This window comes from Xiphophorus maculatus, chromosome 15, assembly GCF_002775205.1.
Source record: "Xiphophorus maculatus strain JP 163 A chromosome 15, X_maculatus-5.0-male, whole genome shotgun sequence".
Taxonomy (NCBI): domain Eukaryota; kingdom Metazoa; phylum Chordata; class Actinopteri; order Cyprinodontiformes; family Poeciliidae; genus Xiphophorus; species Xiphophorus maculatus.
Genome location: NC_036457.1, coordinates 15,809,340 through 15,834,733, shown reverse-complemented (window position 1 = coordinate 15,834,733; position 25,394 = coordinate 15,809,340). Strand labels below are relative to the sequence as shown.

Here is a 25,394-nt window from a genome sequence, read left to right as displayed (position 1 = left end):
AGAGCCCACGTGGGCTCTTCTCTTTCTGGACCTTCCTCCACCTGGTGCAATTTGTTAAAAGTCACATTCAGCCGGACCCCCTGTCCTGACTTGTTCTCTCTCCCCGTCCCGCTCTGCCAACTTGGCCCCACATTCAGGGACTCAGCAAAAGACCCCTTTTTCCTTTGAATTATGCCAAATCTCCAATTGTTGAGCTCTGATCATACTGTTCTCAATCAACCAAAGTCCTGATCCACTGTACCCACTGACCAGTCAGCTGGTAGAAACGCCAGATTCTTCAATGCCACTTTGATGTGTGTGTGGGGGGTGTGTGGGTGTGTTTTTCAGCTATCATCCCTATTATCTTGGATATCTGCTAAAAGAGTCTGGGATCATTTGTAGTTTTAGCCAAAAGATTGTTTCTTCCATAGCTCCCTGTATTTTTTGAAATTCCATCAATACCAACTTTTTTTTACATTCTTTGAAAGTACATTTATAAATTTCAGGGATAATCTTCCACCTCCACCCCTTCTCTCTTCTTACACTTATCTTTTTCTCCATCCTGGTCATCATTTACACTTATAAGTTTTCAGGATGCTAATCTGGAAGCCCTGTCAATATTCTCCCAACCTGCCAATGTTTTTATTGTAATTGGACCCAATATTGTATATCTTTACCTCATAATCATCGCTATTCTCACTTCTCTTAAACAGGCTGGGCTCCTTCAAACCCCGTTTACACTTGAAAACCAGATTGTTATTTGGCCAATAACTACAGTGACATTTCTTAATTCCCTTTTAACTCGGATATCTTAGAAAAATTGGTGGATGACCAACTGATGTCTGTTTTTCTGGAACAACAAAATTATTTTGATAAAAGCAAATGTGGCTGTTGTTAAATGTATCTAACTGTGAAATGTATGTAACAGACACTGGGCAATCTACTGTTTTAACCTTTCAGCAGCCTTTGGCACTGTCGATCACACCATCTTAATTAAATTAACTTCCTTATTTACTCACTAAACAGAGGTGTACAAATTAATCTTTCTTTAAAGCTACACTACTTTTTACTGTTTCAAAGTAAAAAGTACAGCGTATAGCTAGTATTACTTGAGTAAAATTTCTGAACGATACTCAGTGAGAAACTTCACTGAATGAAGAAGAACACTGAATTACTTTCGTTTTGATTTTTAAAATACCAAAATGTCCACATAAATTTATATTTTGGTCTGTCTGATGATGTAACTTTACCCAGAACTCGATCGTAGCCTTTTTACCAAATACGTTTTTTACTCTTACTGGAGTAATTTCATTTTCCTTGAGTAAAAATACGTTGAAGTAGTGCCACTCTTACTTAACTACAACCTTTGGGTACTCCGCCCGCCTCTGCACGGCCCCTGACGATCGGAGGTAAACCCGAGGTAGCGATTTCACCACAAATAGCCTTCAACTGAGTCTGTTTTGGTGTGGCAGAAGTCATCTTATCCACATCCCCTAAATGCACAAACACTACAAACAGCATGTACTCAGAGAGCAAGGAGTGCTCGCGGTCGACTGATTGGGTCCCCGGTGAAGAGAGTCACTCACGAGCGGCAGAGTGCTCCTTCAGTCGCTCCGCTATCTTCAAATGGGCCATGCAAGGTTGTTATCTATATTCAGAGATGAATGTTAAGAGCTAATGCCCAGGATCTTTGTACGCACCTTTGAGGAGGTTTGTTGCAAAAGTGAGATACCTTTTGCTTGAGACATCTGTCAGATGCACTTGCTAAATTTAAGCTTCAAAGAACAAAATTTCCAACCTGCAACCACCATCGATAAATAAACCCTGTTTGCTACAAGACAATTTCTGTTCTCTGCAGCAAGAGTGCTTTGCTTTCTCCAAAACATTTCATTCCTTCAAATCAGAGACCCGGAGATAAGTTGGGAATTACATGATTCAGTAAATAAAATAAGCTTTCGTACGTCATTCTTGACGAACTTAGTTGTTGATGAACTTCAGCAAATCTCCTTGATTTAGCCAAGAATTGCAATTTAATTTGAGCTCACACTGTGGTAAGTAAACGTGAACAACACGTCCTTCAAAGGGTCACAGTAATTATTCTTTTCTTCAAGTGGGTTTATGATTTAATTAAGATAATCCCTCAATGTGGATCAACTGCTATTTGTTCCAGAAAGTAACACAAATACTTCTGTTGTAGAAGAGACAGAATTAGTATAAAAAGTATGTCTTACCTATGTGTTTCCCATACATGTGGTAGAAGAAGCCAAAGCAATAGGCGGGCGGGTTGGGGATGCCGTAAGGGTTTTTGGGTGCGATGTTGAAAAAGGGGCTTACAAGCCGTGCCTGATCTCCTTCTTTACGTGGCCTGGATGTCTCAATATACATGTAGAAACCTTAAAGAAACAGAGACGCATTTTTAAAATGCGTAAAAATTTCAAACAGGCAAAGAAAGAGAAAACATTTTAAATTGTTTTGCTCAGAAGAAAAACCTTATTGAACTCATAGTAGGTCAACAATGAATCAACTTACAGCGGAGATCCTCAACATCGTCACTAAACATCAGTCAGTCGATCAAAACAACATAAAATCAACACAAAAGCAGTAATCCATCTATAGTATTGATTATAAACAGTTAGCTGTGATATAAATAAAGTGAGAAGCCCAAACATGGTGCTCTGAAACTGAAACGGGACACTTTTCTCAGTATAGTGAATTCAATAAGACGATGTTTTGAGCTCAAGCCACACAAATAGGCACTATTTGTTTATTTACACTATTTGTTTCAAATTCAGTCTTAGTGTTATCTATTAAAAACTAATTAATTTTATTCTAATTCTGTGACATAAAAAAGTGCACTGTGTAAAAAATAAGCAATGGTTATAATATTACACTCATCAATTATATTACTATAGTTTCTACGGTTTGCACCAATAAAACGTCCCAAGTTTTGATCGTAAAACTTCCAAAAACAGTAAATGCACCCAACGATAAACCTACTGATTGTTTTTCATATCAACGATATTTAAACTCTGTGACAGATAAATGGAAACTAAACCTTCCTTGTGCGAGATAACGCGGTTTTCTTTGAAGTTCTCTTTCTGCTAATCGGGGCGGCCCGGAACCAATCAGGCTGATAACATGTGGGTTAAACTTACGCTCGTTCGGCCTCACACTCGTGCACAGCACACAGGCAAAGAGACTTCTTTTTCTGATTGTGTCTGAGTGAAATAATCTGCAGCCAATCTGTGCCCTGCCACAGGCACAAGGAAGGTAGCGAGTGAGCAGCTCTACGCCCCTGCAGCCAAACTCAAATGGAATATCTCCCTCTGTTGAATCTCATATCAGATAATTATACGCAGAGAGGAATCGGCCTGGTAATGAAATGCCGGACATTTGGAAACCATTAGGTGATTAAAGCCAATGCATTATTTACTGCTCCAGCTGCTGCCGGAGCCACAGCAGCATAATAGGCATTTATATTCCATCACAGATAACAACCATCAGAGCCCTCGTATGGAATCCTCAGACTGATTCAAACGTATCTGGTTTTAATGGTTCTGTCCTGATTGAGTTAGTTAATTCATGGGCCATGAGGACAGAGGGATTATTTCAAAAATAAATAATCGAGACTGCACATTGCTGGACTGAGATGTGACGATGCCGTAAACGTCTCCCATGCAATCAGACATTGAGTGATACAAACTTATTCAGCTCGTCAAAAACAACCGACAGAAGGGACCAAAATAGTCAAAACACTCACAATATGTTTGTGTTGGCACATCATTAACACAATAATCATGCCATGTTTCCGTGCACTGCAGGAGCTTTGTGTTATCTTACACAAATTACACCACGACATCATAACTGTGTCAATGTTTAAATGAATGCACGGTTGTGTGTTTTGCAGTGATGCTTACAGCTGTCAGCAGTGATCACCAAGGAGCAGAGTGGGTTTGATCGGATGGGTTGCCATTATGCTGCTTGTGCAACACAATGACATTTATGTAAACCAGGCGTGTTCGTCCTCAGTCAGTTGCAGAAAGATCAGTATTTATGTTTTCTTCAGTGTCTTTGTAATTTAAGTTTGCTGTGAAGTTTTCAGAAGTAAATAATCATATTTGTGTTACTGACATGTTCCCAGTTCTCTGTATGAGAATCTGACTGAAAGGCAAATCATGTATTTAACTGCAGACGCATAAACATCCAATCATTAATTGACTGGATGTCAAAAAAAGATCATTAAAATAGTTCTTCTTTTGTTTGTACTGGTACTTCGAATGCTTGTTTTGATGGTTGTTCAGCATGATGAATTAGCCCTCCACAAGTAAAGATGTTTACAAAAGGCTTACCTGTGTCGTTATTGGGATCTTGAGACGCCAAGGTGCCCTGTGTTGCTGCAGTTCTCATACACTGAGTGTTAAGACATTTTTTACCTCCATCCTCATCAGTGTGTGTGGTTGTAAAACAACATGGGTCATTGTCCAGCCTTGTTAGTCATGCAATAGTTTATTTATTTATTTTAATTATTGCTTTGACTATAAACCTTGCTTGAGCAATTTTAAGTGATTAGCTATTTTAGTTATGGACATTTTTGCCAAACAAAGATTCTCGCTTTACTTGAATGCCACGCTCTATAGTGCTTTGAGTTTTGAAAAATCTTTATTTTCTACAATCTACAATCATAGAAAGTGACTTTATGCTATAATGCAGAACAGTTTCCTTGCAGAATAAGTCAAATGTTTTATAAGTTGACAAATATTTCAATAGTATTTTGTATAAATGTCTTTTAAACTTTTCCAGGGTGAAACATTTGGGTGTCCTTGCATCAGCTTCTCAGAACAGTTGTGTAACTGAACAATAATAAAAATGTAACAGAGTCAGAATCATAAGTTTTTTTATTGCCTTGTCTTTTGCTTTTGTTCAGGTGTTGCTTCACACATTTCATGCCAAAAAATATTAATCTTTGGGGCACGGAGCAGGACCGAAGAGCAGAGAGAGAAGGAGGAAATTCAAATCATCCCTTTTTTCAATCACAATAGGCAAGAATCATTTCACTGAGTCCAAAGTCTCTCTGCCTAGGTGTATGTTGACAGACAGACATTTGAAAAGGTACAGCAAAAGCAAATGATAGCAAAAATTCACTCAAAGGTTTAAAACAAACAAAAAAAAAACATTTCAAAAACTTTTGAACTTACAATTATCTACTTTGTAAGGTCCCAAAAAAGCTTGTATGAAGTGATTGTCTTTTATTTTCTTCTGAAGATCAGCATTGCTTAAAAACAGCACAGAAAGAGATGAAAGCTTGGGTTTTGCAACCGTTTTGAATTTCTAGAAATAAAACGTCTGAACTTTTCAGAGAGGTGCTGGTTATGATACCATCACTTCTTTTCAGACTTACTCATGTATTCTGAGGCTCTGTCTGTGTCGGAGCAGCGGTCTTGTTGTGAAGTGATGATGAGTGGTCATGAGGAAAGCACTTTATAAATTTTTTACCCCACCAAAAAAAACCCAACTATAATATGTGCATATCTATCTGAAATGTGTCATCATTTATGACCTCGAAGGCAGTTCTGTGGTTTTATCTGCGCTCTCCCAGCAAGCGGTTAAAAGTGCACGGAGGATGCTGTAGTCAAAAATAAAATCAGCACTCAAACAAACTCGGTGCTGCATTTTCATGGCTTGCAGTGACGCGTCTGCACAGTCTAAATTAGATTCAACAATTATGAAGAAAAGCAAACAGCAGTAAAACTGAACGATTTCTTTAATATTCCTGTTGAGAGAGATTATTGTAAATAAGATCACCTTTCACAGATTTTAGAGAAAACTCTGCACTGTGTGAAGAATTATTCTAATAAAAATGGATAAGTTTGGAAAGATCCCTCCTTTCATCAAGTGTAAAATCGCTTTTTGGCAAGAAGCAAGAAAAAAGCTTAGCGAACGGGCAAAACTTGAACCACTCACCCTGCTTAGATCCAGAGTGGTCCGCGCTGGGGCCGGTGTTGGGTGTGTACTTTGTGTCCCGGGTGGCGGCGCTGTGCCTCGTCCAATCAAAATCATCGTTCTTGTCCTGGGTAAACATGCAGATTGGCTCTTCCTCAAAGCTGCAGTGGAACTCCCCTGGAGATTGGCAGAGAGCACACCCGGGCGTTCGCGTCATCGCAAAGAGAGCGGAGGACGGCACAAACTGCCTGGAAGCTACAGTGATGCATGTGAGCTGCAAGACCCCTGCTGTATATTTATGGGCTTTCCTGTAGTGTCTCTGTCTCAGCAGTACAGACAACAACCCATGTCCTAATTACATCATGAAATGTGGTGCAAAGGGTTTCTAAATTAAGACGTGACCTCTGTTTGACTGTAGAGAACGCGCCGCTCAATGTTTTCAACCTTTTTCCTGACGGTGGCAGGCGTTGTAGTGAGCTGATGCAGATGTGGTACTGAGAAACATACGGAAAAGCATGTGTGTGTGTGTGTGTGCGTGGGAGTGAAAAGGCATGTCATTACTGAGGCCTCAAAGAAAAATATTCAACTACGTACGAGTCTCATGTGAAAACATTATTTTTTACAGATTTTGCAAGGGGTTTGACATAGCTAAAATCAGTTCTTTTAACATTACTGGGTAAAAAGATGAGACGGCTGTCTTTGGAGGCCAAGTAAGGCTTCATCTGTACACACTCTGTGTGTGATCGGTTTGGAAATCCTCGTCATCTCAATCACAACTCATCCTCAAGGTGCTCTGCAGGCAGAGCCACCGAGGCCCCGGCTCTGCTTTTTCCTCTGCACCTCTCCATGCCCCTTTGACAGCAATTTTATTTTTTTGAAAGTGGAGTGTGCTGAGAGAATAAAATGGAATGAAAGGGTAATTGTAACTCTTATATGAGGTTATGAAGGGTCACTTTGACGGGAACGTCTAACACTGGATATGCTAATGAACAGTCAGAAATCCCACGCAAAAAATAAGCAAGAAAAAAAAAAAGGCAGAGTTTAGGTTTAATGAGGGCAGAGCAGTGGGATCGGCGGTGTCGAAACCTCCATTTAATCCGCAAAAACAAACAAAGCTAAACACATAATAATCAGAGGACGCGGCAGCGCCGAGCAACACCCTCAAAGAGACAGTAAACCGGGAGCATTTAGATGCAGGATGTAGCCATGTGAGCTGATAAATATTCATTGATTTATTAAAACGTGGCCAGTAGCAGCTTGGAGTGGTGACCTTGCGAGGAGCAGGATCTGCAGCTTTTACTCAGGTAATGGAGCTAACGTCGACAGAGGTACTTGGTGGGTGGATCGACAGAAGAAGAGAAAAGGGCATGGATGTCGGGAGAGCGTCAGGCGAGAGACGGAGAGGATAGAGCTGCGTTTGCAGGCACTCTTGACTTTTTTCCTCACAGGCACACAGATTTAAATGTAGGCCTGGTGCGAGACATTACCGCCCCCATCCGCTCTGAGCTAAACTAAATGTTTCTGCCTCCCGCGCCCGAGAGGGAGGCGAAGATTCGGAGAATAGGTAGAGGATTGAGGGTCGTAAATGGAGGCGTTCAGGTAAGATAGTCTCCTACGGGGATTTGGATAATGATGCCGGTGATTAGGATGTTTGTTTCTGTGCTGGCGATGTTTGTGTGAACATCCACCAAAATATAAATCAGCTGCATATAAATATATAACAGCAGCAACGCACAGCAGCTTACCACAATACAGTAAACAATGATTAGGATTCTCAGGCGACAAAGTGAATTTGTAAAGTTTTTGTGTAAAAATGCGCAACAAATGAGACTAAACATTACAATCAAAACAGAGTGAATGGGAAATATGCACAAAAATAGAAGCAACATGCAAACATTTTATCCAAAATTGTTAATTTCTCTCCCGGATTATTCACAGTATCCAACACTGTTTTGTGGAAAATTCAATTATCTGGATATGAAACTCTATTGAACTAGATTTTCAGATGACTCAACCTTTCACATCACCTGAATCTACTAGTTAAACTAAACTCAAAGAGAGAGAAACAATTTAAATAGATTTGATGAGACTTGACGATACAAATAATTGAATTTTTTCTTGGAAAGTTTTGCAATTAGCGCATCATTTTATGTTAAACTAGTAGTTCTCCATTGGATCTAAGAAAGGTGCAATGATATTAGAATTAGGGGTTGTGAGAGGGACATCTTCATTGGGAAGTGTTATGTAGTCGCTGTCAACTTGTGACTGTCTGATGAAGTAAATGTGAGTTAATATTAGGGGCCCTGATATGAAGACGAGTGTTTCAAGCTCGACACTCAGTTCTATGACTGAAGCTCCATATACACAACTTTTGAAATAAAAAAAAGGAGCCAGTCCTTGAGACGTGCCTCAACCAATAAAGATTTCTCATCAAGTTGTCTGAAAACACTCATTTACAAAAGCATCCAAATAATCAGTTTGGCTCAACTTTGGAAACTCAGCAGAATAAACAAACTGTGAATGACTGACAGATGAAATATGATTTGCAAACACAGTGAGCATGCACGAATTGTAAAAAAAAAATAACAGACTACTATATTTCAACCAATATGAAAATACCACTACTGACTGATTGCTAGTTGATGATGAAGGTAGCATTTCCTTGGTAGCTAGCAGTAATGAATATTTCAGAGGTTTGACTCCATTTGATCAGTTCCTCTATTAGATCAAATTTGGCATTAGGATTATTTTAGATTGAGACAAACATCAAGGTGGATTTCACCCAAATGTTACTCTAGATTAAATACTTTACCATGACAACAACCACCAGAATGTGGATGTGCATCAATATATTTTTACAGATATAACTGAATTTGCATTCAAAATGTATTTCTTAGTTTAAAATACATACCTACAAAAACAGGAAATGATCAAGAGGGTACATTCAGCATATTTTCCTTTTTTATTGACAAAAATGAAAGTGTATGCTGCAGGATTGCTAAATCGTTACACAGCACACAAAGATATATTAAGTCATATTTACATGCTAGAAATCAGAGAGAGCTAATGAAATATCAATCAGCTTTTTAAACATGTCACATCTTAAAAGACTCCATTAGGTGATGTGGTATAAAACATAAGAAACCTCACAATATATTGATTGGTGAAACCTAAACTGGGATATTTTACAATATGGAATGTGATAATAAAAGATGATTCTTAGTTTCCCCCCAAATATTAGTAATACCTTGTCTTATTTGATATATTAGAATCATTACACCTGTAGAATCTAGTCATGCCAATGCTTTTACGCACTCTTTTGCAAAACGTAGAGAGAAAATGTTACTTACTCAAGTGAGGGTTGATGGGAGCTGTGGAAGAGAATCACCAGAGACACGAGTTAGCACAGATCACAGCAGTCTGTCAGCACATGAACCATTTTTAAAAGAAAAATACAGACATGCAAAAAGTAGAAGCACCTAGTTTTGAAATATTTTGTGTGATTCGCTGTAGAATCGTGTGCAGAATGATGCACGGGTGTATATATAGCTGGAGCACTGAAGGTATGTAAAACTCAGCCCAGGAATGACTGAAAGTATAATATCACAACAGATGAACAATAAAAAAGGGCTGCAGCAGTCCTCTTCAACTTAACACGATGATTACAAAGTAGAGCGGAAAAAAAACGATATCTGAGATTTCAGAAAGAAAAGGTGGCGGTAATCATTCCCCGACTGTTATCTAATGTAAAAGAAAGGATTAGGAAGACGGCCTGATCACATTAATAAGCTCATAATGCAGCCAGTTATCATTACTGCCATTTACCGGCGCTGCTGATGTTCTCGTCCAAGGTGACTTCCATTTAGAAAGCTAAGCCTATTTTACACGTCCATTTAGGAGCCAATAAATTTTAAAAATGACTAATAATAGCAGCCGTGTCAGCCAATAACCTCCATGGAACATCTTGTCTGTGTTTACAAAAGCGTCGTTTTAGAAACTTGTAGATTAAATGTACCTGGGTCTCGGTGAGATTCTGTTTGGGTTTTGTTCACCTGAAGCACAGTTCAGCGCGTTCCTCATTGATAATTTAAAAGGCTACCGCCGAAGCAAACACATAAAGGTCAAGGGCATCATACAGAGCACAAGCCAGTTAGTTGGCACTTCACTTTTTGCAGATTAAATACCATTTAACCTGTCTAGAAGATTCATGGGCATTTTCATGATCGATTGCCGACCGGCTGAATAGATGAGATACATCAGCTTTGCTACAAAAACCATGTTGCTGTGTGATTTATGAAACCTTTCTGTGCAAGGGAGGAATTGATTTTAATCCAGCCAATTAAAGGAAGCAATAACAAATCATTCCTACAAAGGAAAACATTCACTGAAGTGTGAAGAAGTATTGAAATGCTGGAATGTTTTTTAAAGCAGTAACTCGAGTAGTCGTTTCTGTTTATTATGCTGCTAATGGAAATGTATGTTACTTGTAGAGAAAAGAAAAAACCTTGTAGGGAAAAGTATAAAAAACACAGCATGAAAACATCCACTTTTACTCTGCGTCCTCATCCTAATAATATATGATGCCAAACACACCTGCATACCAACAATCACAGCTTTTTTTATTGAACCCACTGGGCTGTAGAAAGGCACACAAATTACAGAAGGGCAGGAAATCATCCGAGCTGTGGCAGAGAAAATGTTTTAAGAGATAACTTGCAGCCTCAGGCTTGCAGAAAGGATGCAGAGTTTTACGACAAATCTCAGCCTCTCTCTTGCTTCTTCCTCTCTTTCCCCCCTCAACCTCCTTTTTCCCCGCCTCCTCCCAAATCCTTCCTGCACTCCCCCGCCCCTCTCTCCCCACCCTCCTTCCTCTTTCCGACACTGCGGTTAAGAAAGTATGTTTTGTTGTCATATTTCTTACCTGCAGCTTCTCTTGGCTGATGCTCTGTGCCCGAGTCCAGATTAATGTGTCTGCTCAAGCAGCGTCTTCCCCCCACTGAGGAACTCAAACTGAGCAGTGAGCAAGCCCCGAGGCTTTTTAGCTACTGTCGTGTATGCAAGCGCTCTCTCCAAACCACAAACGCACAGATAATTTAACTTCTATTGTAAAAAAAACAAACAATTCGGAATATGAATTAAAGACAAAAATGTAATACTTTTACACCGAAGAGCTACTGCAGACTTCAGACTGCATGAATCATTATAAATCTTTGAGCCAATTGTTTTTCTGTATTTAAAACCTGAGAGCAAACGATCAAATTTATAGGCGTCCTCAGAAATGCATGTTTTTTAATTAAAGAATTAATTGGTAGTCATATAAGAGAGCAAATTTCAAACTCTTGATATACTAAAATTAGTCCATATATTTAATAGCAATTATATGAATTCATAATAATGCTAATATAAACACCTGCAGCCAAAGAGTTTGAATTTTAGACTCATTAGCAATTTCTGCTTTCAACAAGGTGCTTGAAATCCCCTTATAAGAAGAACCCATGTGTTATCCTGTTAGACAACGGGTGTAACCATAGTAACGAATGCAGGAAAGCATTAAAAATGTTTATAATAGGAAGAAAGAATTTTTATCACAAGGACATTTTAAATCTTGCCTGAACTAAACCGATACCATGATTAAAAGTCAAATAAACACATCTTCACATTCTATTAATGCAACCTGCCTACTTTGATTTCATAAAATCAATCAAACAATAATCTGTGTATCCTTTTTGGAGCACATAAGCGGCCAGCGTATTCATATGGTATGCCAAGGAACAAAAAATAAATAAATGAGAAGCCAAACAACAAATGTAGGTCTTAAACCCTTCGGCTACTTAACATTACACATGTGAAGATTTACTTTCTGTTTTCAGTGAAGCACAAGTCCAGAATATGTCCGACTTGGTAATAAATGTGTCTGACTGAACAAAGTCCTAAACTCCCAAAGCAAAACTAGAAAAGCACAGAACCTGCTGTCTGCAAGGAGGGAGAAAATATGCTGTAACTGGGAGATCTGGCAATGAGCTGCAGGAACCCAGTAATGTAAACCCTATGGTGGGTAATTAGTGATAGAGAACAGGTGGGTTGATTTACTGATGAAATAAAGAGTGGGACAAACAGGATCTGAGCCATAAGCTGGAGGGATGTCAAAAGAATAAAAACAAAAAAAAAAAACATCAAAAAGGAAAAAAAAAAAAATCAATCACCAAACAGAATATATGCTGACATAAAAAAGACTCAAGATACAAAGCCAACACCAAAAATCCCTCATTACGACAGGGTATAGCACACAAAAAAGAAAATTAGTTTGTGTCATGAAGAGAGATTACGTCGGTGCGACAGGATTTCTATTGATTACCTCAGATGTTTATTAATGTGACATGTAACACGTCACAAGAAGGAATACTGAGGTCAGGGAGTAAAACACTAACTAAAAAACTTTGTTGTATCCTTTGTGAACACAATAAAAGCTAGAAAATATTCAACACAACATTTGACATCTTCACATTTTCTGTTTATTGTATAGACAACTTATTAATCCTGATGAAAGTTTTGTAACGTGCAGCGGTGCTATAAAACATCCATTTGTATTGGGTGCATTGCTGACCCGTGTTGTGTTCTTTTCCAGCGGAAAGGACAAGACAGACTGTTGTCTGACGCATGATTGACTTCCATCCAAAGTGCCTAATTTTGATTGAAACACAAAGTGAGCTCAGTGACTGCCAAAGGACACCGGTCCATCGAGGCAGTTTCAGATACCAGCGCTGACTTCATCTTGGCAGGAGTCCCGGCCCACTGGTACCTCGGTTGTATAACAAAGCGGCAGACATTTCCGTGACTGCAGCTTCATGCCCTTACAGAGAAATACCGCTCGGACTCTTCTGTCACTTCACTGACCTTGTGTAATGTAGGCTCTGAAAAATTCTCTGTGATTCACAGTTTAAACATCAGCTAAGCAGCAGAGTGGGTGAGTTTAACGGAGTGATGTTTTTCAGGTAACATCAAACCCTTTAGCTAAAGTCTGAACTGTGCACTCAGACTCTAACACGTAGAAAACTCAATTGTGAAAATTATTCTTGTTTTTCATCAGATTGCAAAGTTACAATAATGAAAGCCTCTGAGTTTTCCAATAGACCCTCATATTGATCAGCTTTGCAGTGACTGCCTAGTAGAAAACAGAAATAAAAAATAAAGAAATCAAAAACACAAACAGACGAAATCAAATCATATATATTTCATGACTTTTCTTTTTTGAAGCAACAAGGGTACATGGCTAAAATCCAAACAAATGCTGCTGTCTGCTTTACAGGAGCTGATTTCTAAAGAATGTCAAGCAAAGGAACCCAAATGAGTATAAGAAAATCCATAAGAGCCCCTGATATGGGGCCTTAACAACCAAACAGATAAGTAACTCGCTTGCAGTCTGGCACAGCTGGGGAGCTTAGATTACCATAAAGAATCCTAGAGGCAGCAGGTGTCTGTGGAGTGGGGGTCGCTTTTCTTAAATATGTTGATAAGCAAGGAAATTTACCCATCAGAAACCTCAAGAGCTCACTAATTTACATCCATCTATTTTTTTTTACACCTACTTAATTCTCTTCAGGGTTGTGTGTGGGACTGGTACCTATTTCCAACAGTCAGCATTCAAGAAGTACAGAGTGAACATGTGCTAATTTACACGTTATACCTAATATTACTGCTGCAAAACTGATTTGTAAAACAGCTATGAGTCTCGTATTTTCTGTGATTTTGAGCAGCAGCCAGGCAAACAAAAGCTCCAGGGAGTTGGCGCTTCGAGTCCGTCTTCCAGTCTTTCTTTCTGTTATCTTGCTGCTGACTGAATTTCTTATATTTAATAGATACATCTAAAGGATCCACTGATCCTGTCATCGTGGGAACTGTTAGAGAATTTATGGGTGCATTTCTTTATTTTATGAAAATAAAAAATAGCAACTGTGGTGTTCTTTCCCTTATAGAAGCTTTAGAAGGAGTTCTGTGCTGCACCTATTTAAAGAGCGTTGAATAAGTGTTCGAGGAATGAATTTTGCACCAGAACAAATGGAGCTGAAATTCATTCCTCGGATGCATAATACAGGTTTTAGATTTTTTGTAATTAAAAAAAAAGAAGAAAAATGTCATTCTTCATAATAATTATGTATACCTTTTTACTTCCACTTAAAATACACAATAAAACTCAATCAAAATGTGAAGGTATGAATACTGTTTCAAGAGACTGTGTAGCATTTTAGCCAATTTTTAGGATTATTATTAAGAGAATCTGATGTTTTCACTTCACTTCAGCCAATTTATTATTACAAGACCTCCACAAGAACATTTTAAAATAATAAATAATTAAAGAATGTGTTTAATTTTTCAGATTTAAACATCGGTTCAGGTAAAAATTTGATTAAACACACACAAAAAAAACTGTTTTTTGTGAGATAATGGATTTTTTTCAAGTAGGAAGAGACTCCAAGTCAGCACAGATATCAAAGATCCTCCACAGTGATAGTGAGACAGACATCCTTCATGCATAAAGATATGGCATCAGGAAACAGCTGTTGTACAGAGAGGGCAGACATAAAGCTTAAACTTTAAATCCTGCATTGTTCAGGGAAAGCTATGACAGAGAAGGGAGGCGATGACAAAAACCAAGCAGAAGCTGAGTTTGTCTCCGCAGTATATTTTAAAACGGCATCCAGAGCTGGCCGACACGACCATTCTTCATCCTGCAGCTGGAGACACAAGAACTGCTTTGGGTGTTTTCTTGCAGAGTCACAGAAAATCTACTGCCATCGTGGATAATAAAAAAAAAAATGGCTCGACCAGCTGAATCACACTTTTTTACATTTTATTTTTTACGTAGTAATTTTTTAAGACTCTTTGGGAACTAATTGCTCACCATCCAAGGCATAGAGGACCATTTTCAAAATGCTGTACGGATGGAAAAACAAAGAGGTGCACACACCCAATCACGCAGGGTTACGCCATGTTTAAATCCCTTAAAATTTAAAAATTATTATATTAGTGTTTTACGTCAACACAAAGTAGCGTCTAAATGTGAAGTCAAAAGGAAAGCAACACAAGATTTTCAAACATCCCTGTGATCACACTGTCTTCACGATAAAACATGGCAGTGGCAGCATCATGCTTTGAGGCGACTTTTCTTTAGCAAGGACAAGCTGAAACTTGTATGGAGCTAAACACAAGGCAATATTGAAAAAAAACTTGAATTGTAGAAGACTTGAAACCTGGGTTCTGGTTTAACTTACGACAGGACAATTGTGCTAAGTTACAATGGAAAGATTATGATAAGTTAGAATGGCCTAGTCAAAGTCCAGACCAAGTGAGAATTTGTGTCAAAATGAAAAACCGATGTTCCCTGACGGACCAATCAGGCCGAGCACAAGCTACTTAAGAATCTGTCAAATTGTGCAAAACTGAAAGAGGCATATACAAAAATATTTGCAACTATAGTTGTAGTCAGTGGTGGTTATATAACATATTAAATAAGGGGTCTAAGTACCAATGTATGCAAGATTTTTATTTCTTAATAATCGTAAAAACCTTTCCCATTTTTACCATTGTTTGACACCAAGACGGCTCAAAAAAAGGTGAACTGAATCTATACAACTTGATCCACAGCGTTTGTCAGTGCAGGAGGCAGAACAGAGGCGGCCTTCGTCCACAACTGTGGTATTTATGCTAAAAGTCCTCTATAAAGATAAATGTGTATAAAGCTGGGCGCACACTTAATAATAACTAGAATAGTTGAAAAATATCCAAGTAAATTCACATAAACAGAGCAAAAGGATGAGACCCCATAAACAAACACAATGATTAACTACAGTATACAGAAAAAAAAATACTACAATATATTTCTTTAGATTGGAAAGCCCTGAATGTAATAAAACACTGCCAGTTTGTACACAGGAGCCCCCTCAGGTCCTTGTTCTCCTACCATGATTAAACAGTAGCCATAGCGCAGACGATCTCGGGCCGCATTTCAGCCGTCAGTCAGGGTGACTAATGGGACCCGTTCTCGGTGCAGAGTGAATTTGGCTCAGACCTGCGTTGGCCTGATACAGTAACGTTATAGAGAGCATGGGAGAACAGAGCACCCTAGAGTGATAATTAGTCCAGTCTCTTGTTGTGCAGGCTGGAGATTTGAACACCAAAACTTACTTGGTTTCTTTCTGTTCTGTCTCTCCCCTTTTCTCTTCAGCTCCAGTTTGGCTTCCTCCGACTATCCTCCTTTGCTTCTCGCTGTGTTAATTAGCCACAGTTCTTCACATATTTGACTGAATTCAACTCGATTCAGTTCATCTGAATTCAATTCAAGGTTTAGCCCAGACCACTGGGGGAAAGTTTGCCTGTTTCTCTGTCTTCCCGCCTCTTCTAGGATTCTCTTTTCTCCTAACAGTCGTGATGAGCTGCAGTGAAACTAAATTATTCACAACTGCAGCAGCAGCGCCACTCAGGAAGATCTCAGCAGGCAGTGATAGACGGAAAACAGTTACTTTATGAAAATGCACATCTCAAGTACCTGGGTATCTGGATGGCACTGTCAACCCTTTCGTTGCATATCAGTCAACATGCCAAGAATAAAACTGTACCTGCAAGCTGGTATTTTATATCCTTAAAATAAAGTGTATTATAGTGTGTGTTCATTGGGCTCAACCGGTCTGATGCCTGCAGTTTACTTGGCTGATTATTTTTGTGGTGAGCCAATAGTCTCACTAGCATCTTGCATATTTTGAGATTTTGTGTTGTCTTGATGTCCATCTTTAATAGAATATAGAATAGAATAGAATTACTTTATTCATCCCAGCAGGGAAATTACTTCACAGTTACAGCATAGAGACAAGACACAATAACAACTACCACTGAGTAGTAGTTGTAGATAAAATAAAAATAAAAAATAAAATATAAAATGCTATAAATTGTAAAATATAAAATGCTGTTAATATAAAAAGCAACTTAAGAGCAGTCCCTTTTTTTTTTTTTTTTAAGAATAGAATAAATATTCCTAACATATTGTCCTTGAATGAAAGGACAAATCTTCCTTCAGCTCTAGTGTCTTAGTCATAGTGCTCTATGAAAAATATTGATCTAGCTTAGTTTTCTTCATTTCTTGCCATATTTTAGACATTGTACCATATATTATCAAAAGGATGTACAAGTAATCTGTCCATATTTTGCTTTAACATGTTATATTTTCAGGGTTTTTCCATCCGCCTCTAAAAAGACATACTAACCGTTTGCTAAGGGATAAGAAAAAAAGGTCCCGAAACAAAAGCGGTTGTATTTGAAAATGTAACTGCCCCCCTTGTTAAATCATAAAATAGCTAAACTTAACATGTTTTTGGAGGGTGGATTTCAGTAGACACACCGATGCCTGATTACTGCCTGGTGGTTAGAATCAAGACATCCGTCTAATATAATTTGTCTAACAGTAAATACGCTCAGGAGGTAGTGACTTCATGGAATCCTCTGATCTGATAAAGCGCTATACAAATGCAGGTTATGCTAAAGCATCTAAAAGTCGTATCTGTGATCATCAAAACTTTCTGTGATAATATGCAGTTGTACGATTTGGAAGGTATGGCTTTCAGTCAAATCCGGTGTAAAATGTATTTACAGAGGGAAGACCTTGCATTTAAACATGGTAGCCATGGTGATGTGATGGACTGTGGTCAGAGGACTGGATGTAATTGATGAAGTCAGCTATGTTGCAGGACTGATACAGAGCACACCAGCGAATCTGTAACTGAATGACTTAAAAATAAAAAAAGTTTTGGTAAAATTGTTTTGCAGTCGTTGTGGAAGAGCAGTCAAAGTACCAACTGTAGACTTGGATTTAACAAGAAATAACATTCAGCCTTACCGTTTTGTTTTTTTTTTCATTTTGTTTTATTTTGGACGCCTTACAATAGTTTTATTCACTTCATAGTTGCATAAGAATGTAGATTTAAAAGAAAAAACTTAACATCGCTTTCTTCTGGTCAGGCAGACACGTCTCTCATCTTTCTTTGCATGTCGCGTTATCGAATGGATCTGCTTGATTACGTGTAAACTGCTAAGGAACGGCTAAAAGAAAAGTATTCCAAGAAGCGGCCTGCTAAGCTGCTTTTACTCTGACTCAGACTCTGAAGTTGTCTATTTATTCTTGCAGCTCAGCTACAAAGAGGGGCTTGCTTGCGAGAAGACAGCCAAAGCGCAGTTGAAACACTTTTCTCGGTCATCATAACTGACATAGAGGATAAAGACGTAGAAAAGATCACCTAGGAGATGTGCATTTATATGGAGCGCTGCAGAATATAACAGTATTGACTATATGTCTTACCTATTCCTATCTCTGTGCTTTTGTCCTCTAAGTCTGGGACAATAATCTGAGATGCGGCAGTGGTTTTTATGTCATATTAGAGAATATATGTTTCACTGCTTCACTTGATAGCAGGAATTCTGATAGCATACTAAAGTTTTATTGATGTATGCATATTACTATGATGAAACAATATCTCCAGTATGCATTCAAGTTTAAAACTACATGATTTCTTTTTGCTTAAATGTAAATATTGTATAAACTCCAGATCTGATGTTTCTGTGGAGGCGAATCCTTCATGTGGCCAGTTTCATTTAAACTGTCAGCAAAGTCTTAAGCTTTTTGCAGTATTGCTCAACTTAAGGTAAATATCCATATTATTTAGGATATTAATGTCACAACCCTGGTTTGCTTCCACTATGCAAATCCTGAAACTCATGCTTTGAATCCCTTTGTTGAAACTTAGTGTAGTGGGCTTCTCAATATACATTTGTTTCTTCATTCCTCACGTATACAAGGAGAAACAACAATCAACAATCTCAAACTGAAACACTTATCTTTTTGCGATTTCACTGCAGTTTCTACAACAGTTCTTTGTAAAGCACAACTCTTTACTTTATTACCATGATCTTTGGTTTAGAGTCTAAAACTGGATGAAATACTACGATTGCTCTGTTTGATCAGCACTGAAATAAAAATACCTTCGTGCTATTAGAGAAACATTCCAGGAGACACAACAAATCCTCCGGCAGAAAAAAAGAGACAAACAAGAAAAAAAAAAGTTGTCCATGGGCAAACTGAGTGCAGAGAAACATGAATCATCTCTGACCAGTTTTGTTTGGTCTGATGACCTAAATGACATGTTTGAGTCATCTGATGCTCTGATGTTACGGCGATCTCTCGAGCACACAAACAACAAGTCAGCCTTTAACCAAGCCAAGGATAAAAACCTGACTCAGGGAATAAAGGTCAGAGGAAGAGATTAGTCAGTTGATCAGCATTCATTTGGCTCAAGCTGGAAAGGAGCAAAGCACGCTGAAATCAGGCTCAACCTCTCAAGACTTAATGTGTTAGATGCAATTCAAATGACTTTAATGAGTTCACTTTTTACTGGTCCATCCTCATACATATCATGCATAATAGATCTCCGTCATGATCACAGAAATGGCTGCTGATGCCAAAGTGAAATTGTGATATTCATCCACGAATTGATGAACATGTGTCATGGTGCAGACGCAAAAACTGGATTACAAAGTCACAGAGTCACTATTGCAACACCACCGAGATGTGTTTTACGCCACACATAGAACCAACACTCAATTTGTTTTTTCTCTTTTTCGACCTGCTTTTATGTCGCTTCTTGAGACAACACTTAAAAGACACTTTTTGACTCTTACCGCTGTAGGTGACGATCCGGACGGTGGGGTCACCGTCTCCAAAACGAGTGATGGGAGTGAGACGCACCTCGTACGATTCAGGTCTTATCAGCTCGGTAAGGTTGTGTGTCATGAGCTCCCCTCTGCCGATGGTATCGCCCACAGAGATCTCCTGCTCCCACCAGCGCTGCAAGCCCACCTGAAGGGAAAAACCAGCAAGAAAACGGGATTAGTAGAGTGTAAACGGCACTTGATGATGTTGTCACTGACATTTGTGCACAAAGCTGTCAACATAAAATGAGCTTTAAAGTTGAGAGCGTAGTTAACACGTGAATATTTGATTTGCAAAAATCTGTTGTATTGTTTTTCAAGCTGTACAGAAATCACAGCCCTGCTCTGTTTTAATGAGTGAATCATAAATAACAGCTGTTGCAAATATGACAAAATGGACTCAGACGTCACTGTAGATCTGTTCAAAACGATTCAAATGTTTGAGCTTTGTCAAGAAAATCCCTCCAAACATTTGATGCAATGCCACGTAGTTAATTTAGTCTATTTTGATCTTCACTTCAGCTGCAAACGGTTACAAATACATAATCTACCAGCGAAATGTAACTTTTAATTTGACTCAATGTTTCCCCTACGACTTCCATGTTGCGTAAAATGCAGATTAAAACTCACAATACCACGGAGCAAATTTTCACGCCCTGCTAATTATTCTTCACTGGTAGATTTTTAACCAACTAACCACAAAAATTCTACGTTTTTGATGCATCAAAGGACATTTTGCTGTGTTTTCAAAGCTGTTGAAATGATGGAAGGAATAAAACACAACTACACACTTTTTACTTGTGAAGCATGAACTTTAGAAAATAATACTTCGGGGCGCAATAAATTGTGTTTTTGCACTCAAAGAGTAATTGTAATAAACAATCAAGATTGCAGTATTGACCAAGATAATCACATATTCATGTTCTGCTCAGTTTTGCAAAGACAAATTAAAACTCCAAAAGGCGAAAATCAATACAATCTAAAGAAAGCAGGGGACCGCAATAACATAAACGTAATTAAATTCCAGTTTCAAATATCCTAAGTTTGTTGAGGTTTGCTCTCTAATCCAAAGGCTATAAAACATGACTGGTAAAAATCAAAAGTGGCTTTAAAGATTAGGATCTGCAGGTTATGTAGAATATAAATTGGTGTGGCATTTATTAAAGTTGCTTTACTGAACTGAAGGGAAGACATGTAAGTGAAAACACCGTTGGGCATTTAAAACTCTGAGGAACTAGTCACGATGTTGCACCCTATGTCACAGCTCTCATCGGATGATGTCAGTATAGAAAATAAGTCAATAAAACCAGTTTGTTACCACTTTATTTACAATATTGTGTGCAAACGACTGAATATGTTTTAAATGTAAACCTCTAAAATAAGGCTGTCATTTTTCAATTAACAGTTTCTATAGGCCGACTAAAACTACCACTAAGTGCCAGTAGAAATAAATACATTGAATATTTTGTTGTTTTTATGACTCAAACTCATTTTTCCTGGCTGCTGCAACCATTTGAATGATGTTTTTCACAAAGTAGTCAAGCAGAAGAAAGAGTCTTACATTCAGTCGTGCAATCAAAAATCCCAACCATATGTGGGTGACCCAGGTGTTGATGAATGCTGCTATGTTTGCATCATTCACACATTTTCTAAAGTGTTCTGCAAACCCATTTCAACATGGACCTTGGATTTCAAATTTGGCCCTGCAGTGTACACAGCCTTTCTCCAGTTGAATAAGCCCAGTTATCACACAAAATATTGAGTGTTTTTCATCAGCAGCGATACAATGCGGCCCATCTGGATGTTAAAAAGACCCAAAAGCAGTCTATCGGGGGCAGAAAGAAGCAGAGTTGGCTACATTTTATCTGTAGGAATCAGTTTAAGGGAATGACCTGCTCCAAGATAAGTTACTTCTTCTGCGGCACACTGATTATTCATGCTTTCGTTTGCACTCTGAAGAGTCAGTTGCAAGCCCGGCGCAATGGAGATGGAGTGAACGAAGGTGTGATAACAGAGCACTGGAGTCATAGTGTTTAGGTGAGCACAGTACTAATGAAGTAATTACTTGTAGTTTGGATGATCTGTAATTATGGGGTGGAAGTTTTCATCACCATTAGCTTTGCAGGTAGATAGAGTGATTCACCCGACAGAGCTAGCTTGTCCCTACCTGAAAATATTTACCTTCCTCTTCAGTACAAACGGCATTGCTGCTGATTGCTAACACAGTGTTGGGCTGACGGCGTGTGTGTTTCTCAAACTCTCAAATAAAAGAGGGAACAATTTTAAGCAAAACAGATCTTATTCGTTGGAAGGGAAACAACGTTAATACGTGTTTTTCTTGTTGGCCGGAAAACGAGCTGTCATTTGCGCTCTCAACATCTGAAACGAGTCTACCTTTGAACCCCAAACACCAACAAGGTAATTCTGCCTGGACTTTTAATGTTCACTGGAAACACTCTCTTTTATGGACCATTCTCTGTAAACCCACAAAGTGGTTGTGTGTAAAAATCCAAGTAGATAAGCAATTTCTGGAATACTTAGAACATCCCATATGGACCCAACTATTTAATTCAGCCTATTTGTGTCTTTTTTTCTTAAATTATAGATGTTTAGCAATAGTTTTTGCCACATGTTTTAATACAAATACTATAACTTTTTAAAAAAGTATTCTGGATGAAGTAAAGTGAAAAAACAAATATTTATTTATATCACATTTATATTTACTACCCCCACATTATTATTGTTATTGTTACATTTATATTTATTACTACCACATTTATATTATTGATAGAAATTATTTACAATTTATATCACATTCCGGATTTACCACTACCACTATGTCTAAAACAACATTTGCAATAAAATTATGTGTAATGGAATGTAACAACACTTTTCTTTAAGACTATTAAACTTATTTTTTTAATGATAAAAGCAATCTGTTTTCCATCCACAATATTAGCCTTTTAGCATTCATCTTTTTTTTTGTCATGCTTCCAGAATGTCTCCACTTTTCCCTGCTTGCTGCTATCTTGGCTCTTGACACTGGCTTCACTGAGTGAGATTTGAACAGAAAAAAAGAAAAAAACAATCACCTTTTGTTTGCTAAGCACAGCACACTAAATGTGGACTTACTCTGATGCCAGTGGGAAGGCTTGTGGCAGAATGTGAGTGTGTGGGGAACCCTTTAAGTCCCATTCAGAGGGCACTGCATCAGTTCAGATAGAGAGGACTAATGTTACTTCTAAATTGCCTGCTTCACTCACCATCACAGCAACGAGCTCTTCAGCTGCTTTTTGGCAACCAGCTAATTATAATGCCTTGCGTGAACATATAGAAGTGCACAGTGCAGCATTTATGCTTTTCATGTTTGCCTTGTGAATTCAGCTAAGCTTTCTACATGTTTTTGCTTTGTGTTTTATTAATTTCATGCTGTTATTGTTCCCCAATGTGCATACATTTTTACAATGGGTCTAAAAAAAGGGCTCAGACACATGTGGCCTCCAGGGGCACGCTGGATAAAGAAACTCAGATATTCATTTTGAAAAGACAGAGGGCTGCTGAGAAAGAGGAAGTTCAATAAAAAGGAACATTTCAACAAAAGTAACAGAGACGCAACTTGAAAAGCAAAAGACCACAAAAATGGAAGGATTGCAAAACCTAAACACTATGTTATTGTTATGGATTTGATGGAAAACGCCAACTTTAAATTTCTTATTTCCAGCAAAGACAAAAGGACAAAAGAAATCAAAATTAAAGTCAAATATTTTAATTGTCAAAGTGGATATGTGTACAATGATATATTCAACAGTAAATCTGGTATGGGGGCAGCATTTTAGCATCCTCTACAAATAAAACAGCTACTTTTCAAAGTTCCTGTAGCATCTAGCTGTGCTACAATGTTAAAACAAATATGAATCCAATCAGCAACAACAAGGAAATATTCTCTTTCAGCTGGTTTTTATATATAGATATAAATAAAACTGTACTAAAGTTTTTAGAAAAATGTTGAACTCTTTGTTTTCAATAATTGAGCTAAATTTAGTGAACAATTAAAAACAACATCAGTAAAAACAGTTTTTACTTGACAATAAAACTGGAGCGGTGTCAGATGAGATGTAGTGCCAATAAAATAATCATAGAATAGTTGTTTGTCTGTTCTTGTAACAAAAATAAAATAAACAATCAACAATCTCAAATAAATAAAATAGAAAAACCCCACAAGATTAATATAACTGTAAAGAGTAAAGATAAAACAAATTCATGACACCCATTTTAAGTATTGGTTTAAGGTTTAACAAAATCTGTAAAATATGTTGTAATATGAAAAAAAACAACAACATCTTACCACTTCACTCGGATGGAAGTAGTAATAGTAAACATAGATTTAGATAAAATCTATGTCATTTAAAACCTGTTTGATAACATGGTTAGAAGAGGACGCTATTGTGGAGAAATAACAGATTTTCTTCTAGAACACGCTTCATTTGTTTTTCCAGGCTCCACTTTTAGTCGAGTTGGCTGAAAAATATATAATGCTGCACATGAATCTTAAAAACACATATATTATTATGTCCAGAGTGGTCATTGTGTATTTTCTGAAGCTGCAGGTAGAAGTAAGCCCTTAAAACTAGTGTTGTCAAAAGAAAAACGTCAAACGAAAGCCAACATCAGCTTTCCCCTCATTTAAAAGCGAAAAGCGCCATTAACATAAAAATGAAAATGAAATAGTCAATTTAAACCACAGAACTCCTGACTTTTGGGCCTTTTTCTTGGCTCTGCTAAATTGAGTCATCTACCTCCTGTCAAGTTTTTTTTTCTTCCTGAATTTCTGATTAAAAACATATCGATTTATTTCACGTGATTGCAGCAGCAGCGGTAACTTCAGAAAAAGAAAAAAAAAAGGAAGACGTTAGCAATGTTCAAAGTCAGCCTGTGAGCCAGAAGCAACATGAGAACAATCAAACGGACGGCGTCATGTTTGACAGGAGCAAATCGTCTATGGATTACCAGCATGTAATTAATATGGCTTCTATTGATCCGCTTGCTCATCCTGACATGTCAGATCAATTCAACAAGACAATACAGAGGCAGGAGAGTGTGGCTTACAAGAGTGGAGAACAATGTTGGTCAAGTTGTATTAATTGTGGCTGAAGTCATCCCTAAAATGTATGAAAACTCACTAAGTATGTGTCAGTTTTGATCAATTTATAGCAGTAACACAACTGCAATGGCTCAACAAGTATTTTAGCCCAGATTTTCTTTTTGTCGTCACTATTGGTCATTTATTATTAGTGTTGATGGTGAACATTTCCTATCTGTAGTAAAAAAATACTCATATTTTTGAGTTCAGGTCTTCAGGAGCAAGGACAAATAATTAATTACTAAAACAATTTAAAGCAAAAATCCAAACTATGTATGAGTGCAACAAGATTTCTGACAAAACATTTTGATAATCACTGCTGTAGTGTGCAGGCAAACCTACAAAACAGTTGTTCACCAAGCTAGGAAAGGGTAATCAGAAACACTTTGACACTGTGTGTGGGAGGTTTGATGATTTGATATGTGCCTTTCACACATGCCTGGAAGAAAATCTAAATAAACTTAATGAGAGCTTGCTGCATTTTTCATCCAGTGGATGTCTGTGTTGAAAAGCATGACATTGTTTTATCACTGAAGCCACAACATTTTGTCCTGCAGCAATTTGGGTAGCCTGGCCATTGCCTTCC

At 37.9% G+C, this 25,394-nt stretch overlaps 1 protein-coding gene across 4 annotated transcripts in view; it reads right to left on the bottom strand.

The window, feature by feature from the left end:
• mdga2 (MAM domain containing glycosylphosphatidylinositol anchor 2) overlaps positions 1–25,394 on the bottom strand; it is a 193,033-nt gene that overhangs the window by 12,041 nt on the left and 155,598 nt on the right. For all 4 annotated transcript variants that reach the window (XM_023347746.1, XM_023347748.1, XM_023347747.1 and 1 more), the window contains exons 12-15: positions 19,639–19,816; positions 9,270–9,290; positions 5,941–6,096; positions 2,211–2,372 (exon numbers count right to left, since the gene is read on the bottom strand). In XM_023347746.1, coding sequence (XP_023203514.1) covers positions 2,211–2,372; positions 5,941–6,096; positions 9,270–9,290; positions 19,639–19,816 — 517 coding nt within the window. The remainder of the gene's footprint in view (positions 1–2,210; positions 2,373–5,940; positions 6,097–9,269; positions 9,291–19,638; positions 19,817–25,394) is intronic.